General features: G+C 31.1%; 1 protein-coding gene across 1 annotated transcript in view; it reads right to left on the bottom strand.

Annotated features, from left to right (window-relative positions):
- Positions 1–2,542: 2,542 nt before the first annotated feature.
- The window catches only part of LOC139493011 (coiled-coil domain-containing protein 78-like), a gene marked incomplete in the record, with an annotated part of 31,252 nt that continues 14,023 nt past the window's right edge, over positions 2,543–19,771 (bottom strand). The window contains 11 exon segments of the mRNA XM_071281156.1: positions 2,543–4,330; positions 5,720–5,893; positions 6,706–6,743; positions 8,104–8,278; positions 8,840–9,033; positions 9,470–9,595; positions 11,797–11,875; positions 16,296–16,384; positions 16,920–16,970; positions 18,053–18,226; positions 18,728–18,907. Coding sequence (XP_071137257.1) covers positions 4,228–4,330; positions 5,720–5,893; positions 6,706–6,743; positions 8,104–8,278; positions 8,840–9,033; positions 9,470–9,595; positions 11,797–11,875; positions 16,296–16,384; positions 16,920–16,970; positions 18,053–18,226; positions 18,728–18,907 — 1,383 coding nt within the window.

The following is a 19,771-nucleotide window of genomic DNA, read 5'->3' as shown; positions in this document are numbered from 1 at the left end:
GTCCCTTTCAATAATTCAAACTTTCATGCAAAATAATTAGCAATTCAAGGTGTTTTTTCAGGCGAGTTTAAACAGCATTAAACCAACAATCCTGCAAAATGTTCAACTGTACTATACAAATCCTTGATCATTGAATATATAGACAATAATAGTGCCTTGACTTGACATATCAACAATATAAGGATGAGGCTTAGAAACTGGGAAATGCGAGGCTGTTAAAATATGTATATAAAACAAATCTAACATGGGTGCCGAATTGACTATATAAAGTGCCGATTTAACCAGGTGCCAATTTGACTAGGTGCCGATTTGACTATACTGAGTGCCGATTTGACCGGGTGCCGATTTAACCAGGTGCCGATTTGACTTGATTTGACTTGATGTCGTATATGACTTTTTTGGCTAAAAATACTTTTTGACACCAATGGTCTGGGCGGGAGGAAATCTTTGGTATTACAAAACAGAATACAGTTAGACCAATCAAAATGTGTGAAATAAGACATATTACAAAATTGCCAATGTCAGTTGTTGGTAAAATTTGCTTCCAGAATGTTGTATAAAAACTTAAAAATCGTTGTAGAATGGCTTTGGGAAAAAAATAATTGTACATTTCTTTATTTCTGTGAAAATAGTTTAAGTTCTTGGTTAATCCAGAAATGTCATCGATCAAAGTTTTTATTTCACTGCTATTTACAAAAATGTTCAAGTTCACGTACGACATTTTGGAAGCATGCATTTTGCCAAAAATTTCAAAGCCTGTTTGTGAGATATTTTTTTATTGAAAAATTTGTAATTTACAACATTTTAGAAGCCCAGCGACGATATATATATTACTTACAAGATCAGAAACTTGTCAAGAAAATATTTTAGCACATTTTGAGTTGCCTCACAAACATGAAACAAACCAGTTAATAATCTGTTTTTTTTTCCATTCATGCCAGAGAATATTTTTTACGAATCGCCCATCAAAATGAAAATAAATGTTTTACACAGATGAATTTGATAAATTCCTGACTTAATTGCTGTGTAAGCTAAAGTTTGCAACTTTTTGTTTGTTACATCATAGATGTAAATACCCATATTATTACATCTATGGTTACATGGACTCTAGTTGCATACGTTTGACCACTTAGTCTAAGCTAGGGATAATCAAACCATACAAGTATAACAAATTAAATTCATCTGAATAACCAGTGACAAGCTTAAGATTTGTCATTTAATTATTTTGTAACCCTTGCCCCCTGAAGTGTTTTTTTTTTTTAATTTCTGCATAACAACACACATTTTATTGAACCTTTAACCTTTTCCAAGTTGTAATTAATATCTACTTAAATTATACAAGAGACTCTCAAAATGACAGCAAATTTCTCCTTACAATTCTTAACCTATATAAAAGCAATAAGGGGTCATAATTTTTAAACAGCACAAGTAGAAAGAGTCAAAATTATACTTAACCTTCAATTTTTTCATCAAAAACAACATATAGAGTTTAAAGAAAACTCCTTTTTTCCAATCTTTTAAGGATCATTTGTAATGAACTGCAATGCAAAAATTGTCAAAACAGGTCTTTAATCTGTTTTGTGATGAGAAAAATATCAAAATTTGAAATGGATTGGTATAGGGGTTCTCAAGTTATCACACAGATAGGGTTTGCAGTTGCTTGTTTTTTGAAATACACCTTAAACTGACTTAGTCACACTTTTGTTTAAATGCAGCTTTTGAGTTGCATTGAATATGAGGGACAAATAATCTCAATGAAAATCAGACATACTAATGCTTCTACAACTGCATACCAACCATTAGTGATTCTCCTTAAACTTACCTTATCACGAACTTTACATACAAACTATAAATATATTTCAAAGGCAACAGACCATGACTGAGGGCAGGCTAAATATCTCCCAGAGAAAGAGATGTGCCAATGCTAATAAAGTTGCATATCAAACAAGAATGTGTCCATAGAACAGTGATGCCCCACTTGCACTTTCATTTAAATGTTCAGTGGACCGTGAAATTAGGGCAAAAACTCTAATTTTGCATTCAAATTAGAAAGATCAAATCATAGGGAACATGTGTACTAAGTTTCAAATTGATTGGACTTCAACTTTATCAAAAGACATGACCAATAACTTGAACCTGAAGTGTGCACTATCATTTTCTATTTTCAATGGAGTGTGAAATTGGGGTCAATACTCTAATAAAAAAATACTTTGACCAAAAATTTTAACAATAGACGAACAAACAAATGAATGATCAAACAGACAAACACACAGACTCACAGTCAGGAAAACATAATTCCCCTAGGTAGGGTATAAAAAAAATTAAATTAACTGATCATAAGTGGTCTCCTTTAAACTGACCTTTCTTTAACAATTGTTGAGGCTACGGAAACAACTAACAGTTTCTCACTTCAGCAACAAAAGTTGAAAAACTTTATGTCTGCAACTTTTGATTTGAAGGTTTGTTCTGTTCTCCTATTGACATACCAGTTTGATAAGCTCCTCTAACACATCTCTTACCATACTAGAAACAACATTTACAGGTATAAACAAACTTTATTTTTCTTTCTAAAACGTCATTGTAGAATATAGAAAATACATGTATCAGTTTATAAAAAGAAAAAAAACTAATGTCCAAATGTATAAAAAAGAAGATGTGGTATGATTGCCAATGAGACAACTTTCCACAGGAGACCAAATGACATAGAAATTAACAGCTATAGGTCACTGTACAGCCTTCAATAATGAGTAACAATAGCCTTGTGTAGAAAAATTTTAATATCATCCGCAAGTACTACTATAATGTTAAACGTATAATATTATGAAAATAACAGATCATTTTATGGAAGAAATACTTACTTTTTTCTAAAGCTTTCAAAATTGAGAACATTTTAATATTGTCAAATGCTATAAAATCTGTTGCAATCTTTTAACAAGTTTTAATATATTGTCATAAGATCAGACACAATACATCCTTTTCTTTATATAATTCTTCTAACAGATATGACAGCAAATTAATGGAAAGATTCAAGATAAATAAAATTGTGTGATATATGATTGAAAAGGATTACAGTAAAAAAGAAACAAAGATTATAAAGTCAACATCTTGTTACATAAATAATGTTTTTATAATCTTAAACAAATTGTTCAGATATATTGATGAATGCAAAACATTGACTTGAGTATTGATAGGAGGAATAAATGGATTTATTTATATGATTTAATGAGAAATTCTAATTCATATTGCACCTAAAATGAAGATCTTATCTTTGACATTTATAATTAAGTAACTGTACATAATAATACAGTTTACTCTTTTGAAATGAATGACACACAAATAGTTAAAAGGCAAACTGAATTATAACACTGAACAATCTGAGAAGGTGAAAAAAAGTCTATAGCAAAAATATATCACTTTTTTTAAAAATCTTGAAAGAAAAGTTTTCATAAATAATAATTAGAAATCAAATAATAATCTGTATTATAAAAAACTTTGTAATAAAATATATTTTCAAATAATAATAAAAATATTTTTGTAGTTCTAAATGTTTTTAAAGTTGCAGTTAAAAATCATAAGATCATATTATGCATAACCACCTGTTTATGTACCTCTTTACAATTATATACTTGGTATACTTGGAAAACTGAAAAGTCTATAAGAATAAGAATGTCATTCAGACGGCTTTTCATTATAAATAACATAATAAAGTGAAAGTCATTTGAAGGTTCAGATGTTTTCAAACAAGCCTGACACTGAATGTATATATATATATATATGAACTAGTCTAAATTGAAAACCACGTTCAAACCTTTGATTGCAATGGATAAAACCGCAATTTTAATATAAGTGAGTGTAAAACAAATTTTGTTGTAGAGAGGTCTAAATACAGCACAAACAACATTTACCAAAAGACCAAAAAAGTGAAAAAGTGTATTTTAACAAAACGCATATGACTATGTATATGGTTAAAATCTATTTGATGCTCCTAATATTTATTCCATTAAACATAGCATAAACAAGTTTTTATTTTTATCACAGATAATATGGACGGAATGCATATAATACATATAAAACATCTTCTTCTATACAATCTGACAAAATACATACAAATGTTGTTTTTGTTTTAAATAAATATAACATTTATACAATATCACAGTTAAATATATGTCAAATAGCACTGAAATTGTTATTTGTGGCACATGACTGAGAGATTGTCTCCCCTTGAGATCATTTTCTTCTTCCTTTTCGAAAGCTACGATCTGTGTGTACTACTCCACTGTCATCTTCATATCCCAATAGTCTTCTTAATTTTACAATTTCCTGTTTATATCTAAAAAAAAAAAAGGTTTAAATAGTATGAAGAATAGAATGTTTTGTCTTTCTTGAAATTCTCATAATAATTATTTCAGTCCATTACACAAAAAAATTGTTTTGTACTTTAACCTATAATGGTTTACTTTTTAAATTGTTATTTGTATGGAGAGTTGTCTCATTGGCACTCACACCACATCTTCCTATATCTATATGAAATACCAATGGTTTGTTATAAAAATAAATCATAAATAACCATGGCTTATCATAAACACCCTCATTAAGAAACTTTACATTGAAACAGTGTTGAAATTGAAATTTAATGTTAAAAGAGCATGTATTCAGGACTACATGCTCTACTGTTTGTTGCGTAAACCGTTAAATGTTAAGAAAAATAAAAACTACTTTTAATTTTCCGTGTAAAAGAGCTGTAATTTTCCCAAAATAGATATGTTTAATGAAGTTGATATAAATATACTAAGTTTTTCATACAGATTTATACTTGGCTAAATCATTATTTTATTTACAGTAAAGTTAACTAAACAATTACATGTAGCACCTACTGGTTGAAGTGTCATAGTTCAAAATTAATTGGAATTGTCACAATACCTGAAGGTCATACATTTTATTTCACACTACTTTCACTTTGGATGATCAAATCATAACATGTCTTACTGTAATTGGTTTGTATAATTTGTGTATAAATGTTATATTATGCAATAGATTATCTATTAGATATTTATATTATGTAAATCCAATAAGCTGTATATGCTTACGGAAATAAAGTATAATTATTATCATTATTACTATCATTATGATAATCAATGAAATTTAATCAGAAAATCTTTCAAACTGACTTGTTTTTAATCACTTTATAACATAACTGTCAACAGCAAAGTAAATATTACCAAATATATAGAAAAACAAGAATGCGTCCCCAGCACATGGATGCCCACTCCGCACTATCATTTTCTATGGTCAGTGGACCGTGAAAATGGGGGAAAATCTCTAATTTGGCATTAAAATTAGAAAGATCATATCATACGGAACATGTGTAATAAGTTTCAAGTTGATTGGACTTCAACTTCATCAAAAACTACCTCAACCAAAAACTTTAACCTGAAGCAGTACAGACGCATAGATGAACAGATGGATGAACAGAGGGATGGACAAACAGACGGACACACAGACCAGAAAACATAATGCCCATAAATGTGGCATAAAAACCCACTTTGGACAGTGTTTAAAATACTTTGTAGATTTTTTGTTTGGAGGTTTTCTTTGCCTGCTAAAATGAGCAATGTATAACATTAATCCAATAAACTATGCTATTGGACATCTGCTTCAAACTGAAAGCCACACTCAAAAGGTAAATAATACCTTACAAGTTATTCAGGTGAGTATATACCTAATAAGATGATGATCTATATATTCTTGGCTTTCTTTCAGCTGTTCCTTCAACATAGAATTCTCACTGAGAAGTTTGGCTCTTTCATCCTCCAGCTGTTGTTGAGTATTCAGTGTATACTCCCGTAGTTGTTTACGTAAAGCTGCCCACGTCTCGGCTGGTTTCTCTCCAGGCCTATTAAAATATTTCATCAATTTTTAATGAAGTTTTAAATGATTATAAATTTGATTGATAACCTTTAATAAATAATGAAAAGGTTGTAAGGAGTATAATTATTCCCATATTGGTAATTTCTTAGAAGTGTAATTATTTCCATATTGGTAATTTCTTAGAAATCATGACCATTCTGGTATTTGAAACAGACATATTTTTTTTGACAAGGAAATGGTAATAACAGAATCAAATCATGTCATTAAGAGTTGAATTCCATCACGAAAGACTAACCTCCAGAGTCTACACAAATGTTTTTCACCTTTTCTTTTCTTGACTAATTCATGTAATTTTGACAGATAAGACATTCTAATTGAACAGATGACAAAGAATAAAGCCAGATTATATAATGTAAGAATGTAAAAAAATGTGATTTTTTTAAATGATTTTCTTTAATCTGCTTTTGACAGGAGGAATATTGCTGTTGCAGCTATTACAACAGTATATCCATAAGCTTTGTAACAGAGTTTTATCTATAGAGCTTTATAACCAAAAGTGGTATCAAATTTATATCATAATCCATGAAAATGTCCATTTTGGGACCATGATTAGAATAATAAAATATTTGGTTTGATTTGATTGATGAATTGTGTACAAGTATTTTTTGTTATCAGCTCTATCACCAACATACGATTTTGATTATTTTTTGTATGATATGAATGTTTATCTCATTGTTAATACTACATGTACATGTATTACAGAATTTTTAACATGCAGAACATCACCTATATTGTTCTTAATTTGATAGATTTAAAACTATAATTATATATCATTACCTAATTTTGTAGTCATCAGTGTCACCCTTTACACCATACTGAAACAAAAATAATCTTCATCAATATTCTGTATATGTAAATATCTGTAATCATTACAACTCATTGTTTTATGCTATGAACTCAATACATGATCATCTTCACAAGTTTTACTCTGAAAACTTGATTTCAGTTATGAGAATAATATTACTCACACAAATCTCGCAGAAATAAGTTTAAAAGAAAAACACAAGATATTGAAAATGAGAGGAAAAAGTATGTAAATGGCTATTTTTTTCTGCGCAGAAGGAAAAAAAGCCCTTCTTTCCGAATCTTGTTAAACTAATTTTATAGATGGAGATGATATAAAATAAGGTCACTTAAGTGTAAAATATCGTCACATGACATTGTAACAAATAAATGTTTTAAAATAAGATGCTGTGGATTGACTTATTTTTGTGGGTACCAATTTTTGTGGATTGAGGAAAACTGGCATTTGAGTGGATATTTCATTTTGTGGTTTCGCCAAAGTCTGCATACATATTTATAGAAAAGTGGTAATTCATTGTACATGAGAATTCATGATTCCAGGGTAGCCACAAATTCAACTAAAATTGGTATCCAAGGAATAATAATTAAACCACAGTAATTCATTCAATAAAACATTTCAATTAGTTAATAAAATTTATGTTCAGGACTGGAAAACAGATCTTCAAAAGACCATATTTTTATTTGGCAGAAAAAACAAATTAGAAAAGGGCAGGATAAGATAACCCTAAATAATAACACTGTTAAGGGGGCTCGTACAGCTAAACAACAATAAAATATATAGGTCACCAATGAGTTAAAAAAGATATTTCAATTTTAATGCCAAAAAAAATGGCATTTTTGCACCAAAGGGAGATAATTTGGAGCTTTTTCAATGATATCTACATTTTAAAAGTCACCTGGGGCCAACACGAATTGATTTTTTGGAATGATTGTTGTACCATATGATAAAGTAACAACTACTTAAGGTAATAAATAATATTTGTAATGAAAAATTAATGTTTAATTTTTTTCTGAAAATCTTATACCCGCGAGCCTCCTTAAGAAGGATCGAGGACCCTGCATATTGCAGGCTATTCCCATAATGCAAGTTTCATTACCTAACAGGTCCCTTAGAATAGCTACTGGATGGTTCTTTGAATGACAGGCTATTGTTCTGGAAACAAAATGGCTTATCTTCATAGTTCTCAAAGACTGAGACTAGAATAATTAACATAATTCATGTAAAAATTTGTCAAGATTGGTAAATATGAGAGTTGCCACACGGAACACTGTCATTTGATGGATAGATAATACCTTTTTTTTCAATCTAGGGGCAAAAGAATGGCTTGGTACAATAGCCTTGGTTCATAATTACAATAAAGAAATACTTACTCTCATTTTCATATTATCAAGTGTTTTCCTAAGTTCATTGTTAGTTGTTTTCAGTCGAGTTATCTCCCTTAGATTGGCAGAATCTATTTCTGATTCATTAAGTTTAAGTTCTGTTTCATCTGGTCCCATGTCTATATCATCTATTCCTCTCTGTTCACTCTGAAGTCGTAAATTCCTGTTATAAATATATGCAAAATACATTATAAAGTAGAAATAATGTATGACAGTATGAACTGTATATATTTAAGTAACATGAAAATTCAATTCTAAATAAAACAGTTGAATATGTTTTATATAATTAAATACCTAAGTTTTACTATAAAACATGGAAACATGGACTTTCTTTTAAAAGACAAATTCTTTATCTTATCAATATATTCAGAAATCTTCCAGTACTCTAATTTGTTAATACATCTTCTGTATGCAGTGACCTTAACCACAAGACCTCTCAAAAGTAATTCATCAATTAACTGCAAAGCAGTGAAAAAATTGTGATGAAAGAAAAGGTAAAAAATGGTTGCTAGAGGTCTACCACTTTATTTACTACATTTGAAAATGCCTGTACCAAGTCAGGAATATGACAGTTCTTGTCCATTTCTTTTTGATGCGTTTTGTTATTTGATTTTGCCATGGATAATGGAGTTCAGTATTTTTTGGATTTTACTTTTTATATCTATGTTTTTTTGGAAAACAGCTGCTTGATAATCAACAAATATTTGAAATATTCAGTAAGTACCTGTAGTGTATTAATAATTCCTCATATTTGTGTAACAAAGCTTTTTTGTTTTCTCTGTACTGCTGAGCTGCCATACTAAGTTGTTCTTCTCTTTCTTTGTGAGATTTAGATATATCTTTCAGCATATTATCTACATATTCCCTCATATGTACAGACTGTCGAGGATCTGGTCCTGATCCTTTGTCTACATATTCCTAAATATTGTAATTTTGACATGGTCACTAAATAACAATTTATTGAACTAAATTTTTACAAACTAAAAATTTATGAACATGTAAGAATAAACTAATATTATTTTCAGTCTATTTACAGATATGTAAACTAAAGCTAAATATTTCTTTGGCAAATGATGGTATTTAAAGTTTTTTTCTTCAAATTCCTGAATAGATTGACTTATGGTGTGGGTATTGAAGGACATTATATTTAGTTATAAATGATTAATATAGTACAAATTACTTCAACTTCAGTCTAAATATACCATTTTATTTACCGTAATATATTGATACAATAAAATCAACAGAAATGTTTCCTGAATATCCTTATAACAAGCCAATATCAAGGCTAAGGACATTTCAAAAATCATGAATGGCATGCATCATATGCACAAAATACTTATGTACCAATACTCACAGCAATATCCTCTACATATTTGATGAGCCTTGCTCTGTAATCTTCTCCTATGTCTTTTACTTTGTGATGCATTCTGTTGTTGGACACTTCTAGTTGTTCCTTCTCACCTCTTGCAATTATCAGGGCCTACAGTTATATTAAATCTGAATATATTAAATATGTGAAGTCACAAAATATGTTGTCCTATTGTCTTATTTCAATGAATAGATATACTTTATAATTGTATTTCCACAGATGATCTTACACCTCTAAGCATCTGTTATTTGAATTTTAATGCAAACATTTATCACAGAAGTCTGAAAAAGTGACTAAAATCAGAACAATTGACTTTTATTGAATTCTTTCTTCTTCAATAAACAAGGTGTAAATTCTTATAAGTCACATTAAAATAACTAGAGGCTCTCTTGAGTCAAGAGCCTGTGTCACTCACCTGTATTTACTGATGCTTTGTAAATCATGTGAAATTGGGTTAAAACAAAATTAATAGTATTAGATATTAGATATTATCAGATAATATAATAATTTCTAAGATAATAACCAAAAAACTGAAAAATTTCCTTAAAATAACCAATTCAGGGACAGCAACTCAACAATGGGTTGTCAAATTTGTCTGAAAATTTGTGGGCAGATAGATCTTAATCTGATGAACAATTCAACACCTGTCAGATTTGCTCTAAATGCTTTAGTTTCAGAGATATAAGCCAAAAACTGCATTTTACCCCTATGTTCTATGTTTAGCCATGTTGGCCATCTTGGTTGACAGGCATGTCATCTGACACATTTTTTAAACTAGATACCCTAGCGATGATTGTGGCCAAGTTCGGTTAGATTTGGTCCAGTAGTTCAGAGGAGAAGATTTGTGTAAGAGATTACAAAACTTACGAAAATTGTTAAAAATTAACTAAAAAGGGCAATAACTCTTTAAAGGGTCGACTGACAATTTTGGTCATGTTGACATATTTGTAGATCCTACTTTGTTGAACATTATTGTTGTTTGTAGTTAATCTCTATCTATAATAATATTCAATATAATAACCAAAAACTGCAAAATTTCTTTAAAATTACCAATTCAGGGGCAGCAACCCAACAACGGATTGTCTAATTTGTCTGAAAATTAGTGGGCTGATAGATCTTAATCTGAAAAACATTTTTTTCAGTGTATCAGATTTGCTCTAAATGCTTTAGGTTCAGAGATATAAGCCCAAAACTGCATTTTACCCTATGTTCTATTTTTAGCCATGTTAGCCATCTTGAATGACAAGCAAGGTCATCAGACACATTTTTTAAACAAGATACCCTAGTGATGATCATGGCCAAGTTTGGTTGAATTTGGTTTAGTAGTTTCAGAGTAAAAGATTTTTGTAAAAGATTACAACATTTATGAAAAATTGTTAAAAATTTACTATAAAGGGCAATAACTCCTTAAGAGGTCAACTGACAATTTTGGTCATGTTGACTTATTTGTAGATCTTACTTTGCTGCACATTATTGTTGTTTAAAGTTTATCTCTATCTATAATAATATTCAAAATAACAACCAAAAAATGCAAAAATTCTTGAAAATTATCAATTCAGGGGCAGCAACCCAACAAGGGTAGTCGGATTTGTCGGAAAATTTGAGGGCAGATAGATTTTAATCTAATGATCAATTTTACACCATGTCAAATTTGCTCTTAATGCTTTAGTTTCAGAGATATAAGCCAAAAACTGCATTTTACCCTTATGTTCAATGGTTGACAGGTGGGGTCATCAGAAACATTTTTTAACCGAGATACCCTGGTGATGATTGTGGTCAAATTTGGTTAAATTTGGCCTAGTAGTTTCACAGTAGAAGATTTTTGTAAAAGTTAGTGACGACGGACGACGACAGATGCAAAGTGATGAGAAAAGCTCACTTGGCCTTTTAGGCCAGGTGAGCTAAAAAGTAATTAAGTGTCATCTGATTTTGTCTGATTTTTTCTCACTACACTATATTGAACTCAACTGTAAGCATAGAATTTAGAATGGAAATGGGGAATGTGCCAAAGAGACAACAAACTGACCAATGAGCAGAAAACAGGCCAAGGCCTCCAATTTGTCTTCAAAGCAGCAAGAAAATCCTGCCCCTGAGGTTTGTATAAAATTATATTCATTTTATTTTTTTAAATATCATTTTAACTATCAACTAAGTAGTAAGTGCCACTACGTCATGTAATGTCTTGCTTTCAAGCTTCAAATGATGCACAATTTTTGATTATATAATCCACTAAAACTAAACATTCTGAGATACTATTATATCAATGATGTTAGTTGACAATTTATTTTTCGAAATTCCCACAAATATCTTACAGCATTTAATTCTGCAATTCTTCTTTGTCTATCTCTGGCCAAGTTTCTGGATTCCTGTATTTCTTTTTGCATCAATGTTCTAAAACAAAATACAACATAAGTTTACTTTATAACTAATCACAATTGTGATATATAGGTGAAGTTGTGTATGCAGAGCTGAAATCTGAGAATGTACTTTGTTCACATTGTATTTTGTTTGTGGCAAGTCAATTTGTTTACCACGAACAAGAGGTTTTGTTGTCTTTTATGCCTTTCACTTACTAATAAGATAAATGAAAATAACACTTTAAAAATTTGGTGCATTTGATTGACCTTCACTGGGAACAGTCAAACTCTAAATTTGATAGCCAAAAATGTATTAATACATGAATATTTGTATGACCTTTATGCAGCCAAAATCATCTAAGTTAAGGTTAACTTTGCAATTGAGATTTATGAATTCTAATGACTCAGACTATCAACAAAAGTATTGTAAGCAGACATCATTTAGTCCAAAGTGGTGTGACATATCATATGTCATATAAATAAGAACTATGTTTTTACTTTTTTAGCTCACCTGGCCCGAAGGGCCAAGTGAGCTTTTCTCATCACTTGGCGTCCGGCGTCCGGCGTCCGGCGTCGTCCGTCGTCGTTAACTTTTACAAAAATCTTCTCCTCTGAAACTACTGGGCCAAATTTAACCAAACTTGGCCACAATCATCATTGGGGTATCTAGTTTAAAAAATGTGTTCGGTTACCCGGCCAACCAACCAAGATGGCCGCCATGGCTAAAAATAGAACATAGGGGTAAAATGCAGTTTTTGGCTTATAACTCTGAAACCGAAGCATTTAGAGCAAATCTGACATGGGGTTAAATTGTTTATTAAGTCAAGATCTATCTGCCCTGAAATTTTCAGACGAATCAGACAACCGGTTGTTGGGTTGCTGCCCCTGAATTGGCAATTTTAAGGAAATTTTGCCGTTATATGGTTATTATCTTGAATATTATTATAGAAAGAGATAAACTGTAAACAGCAATAATGTTCAGGAAAGTAAGATCTACAAATAAGTTAACATGACCGAAATGGTCAGTTGACCCATATAGGAGTTATTGCCCTTTATAGTCAATTTTTAACCATTTTTCGTAAATCTTAGTAATCTTTTACAAAAATCTTTTCCTCTGAAACTACTAGGCCAAATTTATCCAAACTTCGCCACAAATATCTTTGGGGTATCTAGTTTAAACTAGAGGCTCTAAAGAGCCTGTGTCGCTCACCTTGGTATATGTGAATATTAAACAAAGGAAGCAGATGGATTCATGACAAAATTGTGTTTTGGTGATGGTGATGTGTTTGTACATCTTACTTTACTGAACATTCTTGCTGCTTACAATTATCTCTATCTATAATGATCTTGGCCCAGTAGTTTCAGTGGAAAATGTTAGTAAAAATTTACAATGAAATTGTTAAAAATTGACTATAAAGGACAATAACTCCTTAGGTGACTTATTTTTAGGTCTTACTTTGCTGTACATTATTGCAGTTTACAGTTTATCTCTATCTATAATAATATTCAAGATAATAACAAAAAACGTCAAAATTTCCTTAAAATTACCAATTATGGGGCAGCAACCCAACAACCGGTTGTCGGATCCATCTGAAAATTTCAGGGCAGATAGATCTTGACATGATTAACAATTTCACTCCATCAGATTTGCTCTAAATGCTTTGATTTTTGAGTTATAAGCCAAAAACTGCATTTTACCCCTATGTTCTATATTTAGCCGTGGCGGCCATCTTGGTTGGATGGCCGGGTCACCGGACACATTTTTTAAACTACATACCCCAAAGATGATTATGGCCAAGTTTGGATTAATTTAGCCCAGTACTTTCAGAGGAGAAGATTTTTGTAAAAGATTACTAAGATTTACGAAAAATGGTTAAAAATTGACTATAAAGGGCAATAACTCCTTAAGGGGTCAACTGACCATTTTGGTCATGTTGACTTATTTGTAAATCTTACTTTGCTGAACATTATTGCTGTTTACAGTTTATCTCTATCTATAATAATATTCAAGATAATAACCAAAAACAGCAAAATTTCCATAAAATTACCAATTTAGGGGCAGCAACCCATCAACGGGTTGTCCGATTCATCTGAAAATTTCTGGGCAGATAGATCTTGACCTGATAAACAGTTTTACCCCATGTCAGATTTGCTCTAAATGCTTTGGTTTTTGAGTTATAAGCCAAAAACTGCATTTTACCCCTATGTTCTATTTTTAGCCATGGCGGCCATCTTGGTTGGTTGGCGGGGTCACCGGACACATTTTTTAAACTAGATACCCCAATGATGATTGTGGCCAAGTTTGATAAATTTGGCCTAGTTGTTTCAGAGGTGAAGATTTTTGTAAAAGTTAACGACGCAGGACGACGACGGACGACGGACGACGGACACAAAGTGATGGGAAAAGCTCACTTGGCCCTTCGGGCCAGGTGAGCTAAAAATGTGTCCGGTGACCCGGCCAACCAACCAAGATGGCCGCCACGGCAAAAAATAGAACATAGGGGTAAAATGCAGTTTTTGGCTTATAACTTAAAAACCAAAGCATTTAGAGCAAATCTGACAATTGGTAAAATTGTTTATCAGGTCAAGATCTATTTACCCTGAAATTTTCAGATGAATCTGACAACCTGTTGTTGGGTTGCTGCCCCTGAATTGGTAATTTTAAGGAAATTTTACTGTTTTTGGTTATTATCTTGAAAATTATTATAGATAGAAATAAACTGTAAACAGCAATAATGTTCAGCAAAGTAAGATTTACAAATAAGTCAACATGACCGAAATGGTCAGTTGACCAATATAGGAGTTATTGCCCTTTATAGTCAATTTTTAACCATTTTTCGTAAATCTTAGTAATCTTTTACAAAAATCTTCTCCTCTGAAACTACTGGGCCAAATTAATCCAAACTTATCCACAATCATCTTTTGGGTATCTAGTTTAAAAAATGTGTCCGATGACCCGGCCATCCAACCAAGATGGCCGCCATGGCTAAAAATAGAACATAGGGGTAAAATGCAGTTTTTGGCTTATAACTCAAAAACCAAAGCCTTTAGAGAAAATCTGACACGGGGGTCAAATTGTTTATCAGGTCAAGATCTATCTGCCCTGAAATTTTCAGATAAATCAGACAACCCGTTGTTGGGTTCCTGCCCCTGAATTGGTAATTTTAAGGAAATTTTACTGTTTTTGGTTATTATCTTGAAAATTATTATAGATAGAAATAAACTGTAAACAGCAATAATGTTCAGCAAAGTAAGATTTACAAATAAGTCAGCATGACCGAAATGGTCAGTTGACCCATATAGGAGTTATTGCCCTTTATAGTCAATTTTTAACCATTTTTCGTAAATCTTAGTAATCTTTTACAAAAATCTTCTCCTCTGAAACTGATGGGCCAAATTAATCCAAACTTATCCACAATCATCTTTGGGGTATCTAGTTTAAAAAATGTGTCCGATGACCCGGCCATCCAACCAAGATGGCCGCCATGGCTAAAAATAGAACATAGGGGTAAAATGCAGTTTTTGGCTTATAACTCAAAAACCAAAGCGTTTAGAGCAAATCTGACATGGAGTTAAATTGTTTATCAGGTCAAGATCTATCTGCCCCGAAATTTTCAAATGAATCGGACAACCCGTTGTTGGGTTGCTGCCCCTGAATTGGTAATTTTAAGGAAATTTTGCTGTTTTTGGTTATTGTCTTGAATATTATTATAGATAGAGATAAACTGTAAACAGCAATAATGTTCAGCAAAGTAAGATTTACAAATAAGTCAACATGACCGAAATGGTCAATTGACCCCCTAAGGAGTTATTGTCCTTTATAGTCAATTTTCAACAATTTTTATAAAATTTGTAAATTTTTACTAAAATTTTCCACTGAGACTACTGGGCCAAGTTCATTATAGATAGAGATAATTGTAAGCTGCAAGGATGTTCATTAAAGTAAGATGTACAAACACATCACCATCACCAAAATACAATTTTGTCATGAATCCATCTGCTTCCTTTGTTTAATAGTCACATAGACCAAGGTGAGCGACACAGGCTCTTTAGAGCCTCTAGTTTAAATTTTCTATAACAAAGATTTTCTAAAAAAAAGTACTAATGATAAAAAAAACTCATCATAGATTCCAGGATTAAATTTTGTATTCACACCAGACACATGTTTCGTCTACATAAGACTCATCAGTGATGCTCAAATCCCAAAAAGTTAAAAAGGCCAAATTAAGCACGAAGTTGAAGAGCATTGAGAACCAAAAGTTTTGCCAAATACAGCTAGGGTAATCTATTCCTGAGGTAAAAAAACCTTAATATTTCAAAAAGTTTTGTAATGTGCAGTATAATTTTCTTAGTTTTTTGATAATTCTGAATTTCAAAATGGTTTTTTTAGAAAACTATGCCAGCAGGATATTATCTGCCTGACTAATTTGACAAGCTAATTTTTGTTAACTTACACTCTACCCTCCAGCCTCTGTTGTTCGTCACCATATTCTCTTTTAAGTTTATCCATATCTTTCTCATATCTTTTTCTATTTGTAAACAACTGGAGTAATGAAATAAAGGATATAATCAAATGCAATCCAATAACTGTGTAAAAAAATTACAAAACAGTCAGAACAAACAAGCATATCTATAAAAATATCAAAGGAATGGCATATAATTTCAAAGCAAACACGGTACACATTTAGTTTAGGTGACAGCTGAAGCCTGCCTCAGGGTGCAGAATTTTCTCTTTGTGTTGAAGACCCATTGGTGGCCTTCTGCTTTTTTCTGCTCTTTGGTTGGATTGTTGTCTTTTTGTTTGTCACATTCCCCATTAACAGTCTCTACTGTTACTCATTTCAAGATATCTTCCAAAAATAAAATCTCAATCTATTATCTATATACTGTAGAAATATTATTTTTTTTATGTTTTACTTTCAATGGGGTTTAATTTTTCTTGGATAATGTAATTGAATTTAAAAACCAACAAAAAATTCTGCTTTTACAGTTTTCTAAATGTAAACTAAAATACAAAGCTGTTAAAAAAATTGATTGTGCTATAAAATCAAAATACATACATTTTAAAATAAACTTACAGTATTTTCTACATCCTTTCTGTTTTCTTGTGATCCTAATATTTCATCAGCCTAAAAATAAAGAAACTCATGTTCTAATTCTTTTAAAGCATTTAGATGAAATAAGTACAATGTAGAACTATATGCAAACTAGCAATTAGTGTTGGATAATCGGTTGAAATTACCAACCGATTATCTATTACTATTGGTTGACAGCAAACAACCGACTATCGGTTATAATCGCATCTTATGCCTTGCCCTTTTTGAAATGAAATCATGCATTTAGTCACATTGTACATGTCTAATACATATATTCCATATACGTATTAGAGTTTTATATGTTCATATTTGATCTTTTGTTTCCTTTTCATATTTTATTTAGAAATTAAAACAGTGAATCAATGAGAATCCAGATTCACAGATTGAACATATTTTGTCTCATAATTACAACATTTATTACCAACAGTGACACTAAAATTTCTAAATTTCAATGGTATAACGTATACTCACATTATAATTTCAAATACATAGCTGTATACAAATTTGAATGCTTCTCATTAAAACAAAAAAATATAAAGTATTTCACTTTAAGCAATTCAAAATTAATCAAAAAATAAATCAATGCATTTGCATTGAATAATAACTAAGGGAATTCAAACAATGTCTGTTAATTTGTGAAGAATGCTTATTTTTCACTTTTGTGATCAGTATTCTTCTGTCAGCTGTGTCATTATTGCTTCTGTACTTATACTTGTTTGACTGCGAATGTAAAATGCAAACCAGAAATGGGCTGCAAGTAGATATGCTAAAAGTCCGGAAACTATAATAACATTCGATTGAACAAAATCCCAATCGATTAACGACATCGCCAGGCGAAACCAACTGATTTCCGACTTATTCCGATCATCGGAACAACACTACTAGCCATTTATAACCTCACTTCCTGATTCTGATCCTAATCATAATTGTGATATTGACAAAGGAAATCTCTGTGCATAATTTGACCTTTAAACAATTTTAAGGCAGCTCTACATAATGTGTCACTATACACGACCTTACAATAAGATATACAAAAATATAATCTCAAGGTTGAAAATCATATAAAATTGACACTAACAAAAAGAAAAGAAATGTAATTATCACACTATAATTACTTTGATCCGTCCAGAAGAGTTCTTGATGACTATAGCTTTGACTCTGCTTATCTCAGCATCAGGATCACCCAGACCATGGTCACTATCTGACAAAGCTTGGACTTGTTTCATTAATGTGGCTTTAGCATTTACCAAGTTCAATAACTCTATACTTAATTCCTCATTCCGTTTTGACTGAAATTAAAATGATAACATTTTTATAATTTATAATTATAAAGAGAGACATATGTTTTTTTTTAATATATTGAAATTTATAATTTAAATCTTAGGAGTGAATCTTTCAACGACGTCATTCTAGAAGGTGTACACCTTGATAGGTCAGCAAATATTCTGTGATGTTTTAGGGATTTAGGTTGAAAATTTCAGAAAACTTCGCACAATTTTTGTTTGTTTTGCACAAAATATGACATAGTTTCCAACTATGCATTTCCTAAATGGCAGGTTCACTATTTCAATATTTTCACAATCAATCTGTGAAGTTTGAAGGATCTGGGTTGAATACTCTAGGAGTAATGCATTACACACAATAGGTACTTTCAATTGTCAATTTTGCTAAAATACACACAATAGGTATTTTCATTTGTTAATTTAGCTAAAACTTCAACTTCAAAATGTGGACAATTTATCTGTGTTTATCAAGAGTTTGGGTTGAAATTTTAGCTTTTAGTTTTTTACCTCTTTCTCACTTTCTCTAACAAGAGCCAGATAGTTTGTTTTCAGGACAACATATTCATCGGCTAGATCTTTTCTATCCTTTTCCATTTCACTGAGCCTCTCTTTGGCATTTCTAGCTGACCTAGTGAATTTATCTCTTTCTGCTTCAGCTTCCATTAAACTGTTCTCTAACATCAATATCTGTCAACATAAACATACAAGTATTTGACCACATTTTTAATCAAGAATTTCTGTAGAATTTTTACAAACCCAAAATTTTGAGTTGACCCCAAGGATCTGATGGTTAAAACTAACTTGCAACATTGAAACAAAAGGACTAATAAAAAATTGATGCCTTGGCCATTTACTACTTATATGAAGCTTGAATTTTTGCTTGTATGAAATGAAAACAACGCATTGTAAATTTCATGTGTTTGATAAACTTTTCTGGATTTACCTTTATCAGGAATGCTTAAAGCCGAATATTTGAAAGCCAAGGATGTATAAGAACCTTTATCCTGATTTAGAGTAATTTCTCGCAATTTGATTGGCTGATATTGTCCTAATAAATTTCAGTACAATTTTTTATCACGTCAATTGGAATTATCTCCCTTATTTATTACGTCAATTGAAATTATCTCCCTTATACCATTGACCTAATAAAAAAAATGAGTTGCTTTAATCATAATATTTTTTTATTTTTCATAGTTTTAGATTAAATATCTAAAATATATTTGTTGATGTTGTTCTAAAATTTAATTTCAATATAATAATATGTAATATAACAAAATCAGGATAAATTCGTTACACAGTGTTCAATTGTCCTAATACGAAATTTATCGGGTCAATAAAATTCATATCGGGTTTGGCTTCGCCTCACCCGATATGAATTTTATTGACCCGATAAATTCTCGTATTAGGACAATTGCACACTGTGTAACTAATAATACAGTTGAAGAGTGGTCTAAACAAAAAGGACCTAGAAAAATAGCCCAATCCATTTAAGGTCAACTTTGTATGTTAGAGCATCAAATTTGTCTAAAGAGGATTATTAACTGACCTTGT

This window comes from Mytilus edulis, chromosome 1 (genome assembly GCF_963676685.1).
Source record: "Mytilus edulis chromosome 1, xbMytEdul2.2, whole genome shotgun sequence".
In the NCBI taxonomy this organism is placed as follows: Eukaryota; Metazoa; Mollusca; class Bivalvia; order Mytilida; family Mytilidae; genus Mytilus; species Mytilus edulis.
This window is presented reverse-complemented; position numbering and strand designations above follow the sequence as displayed.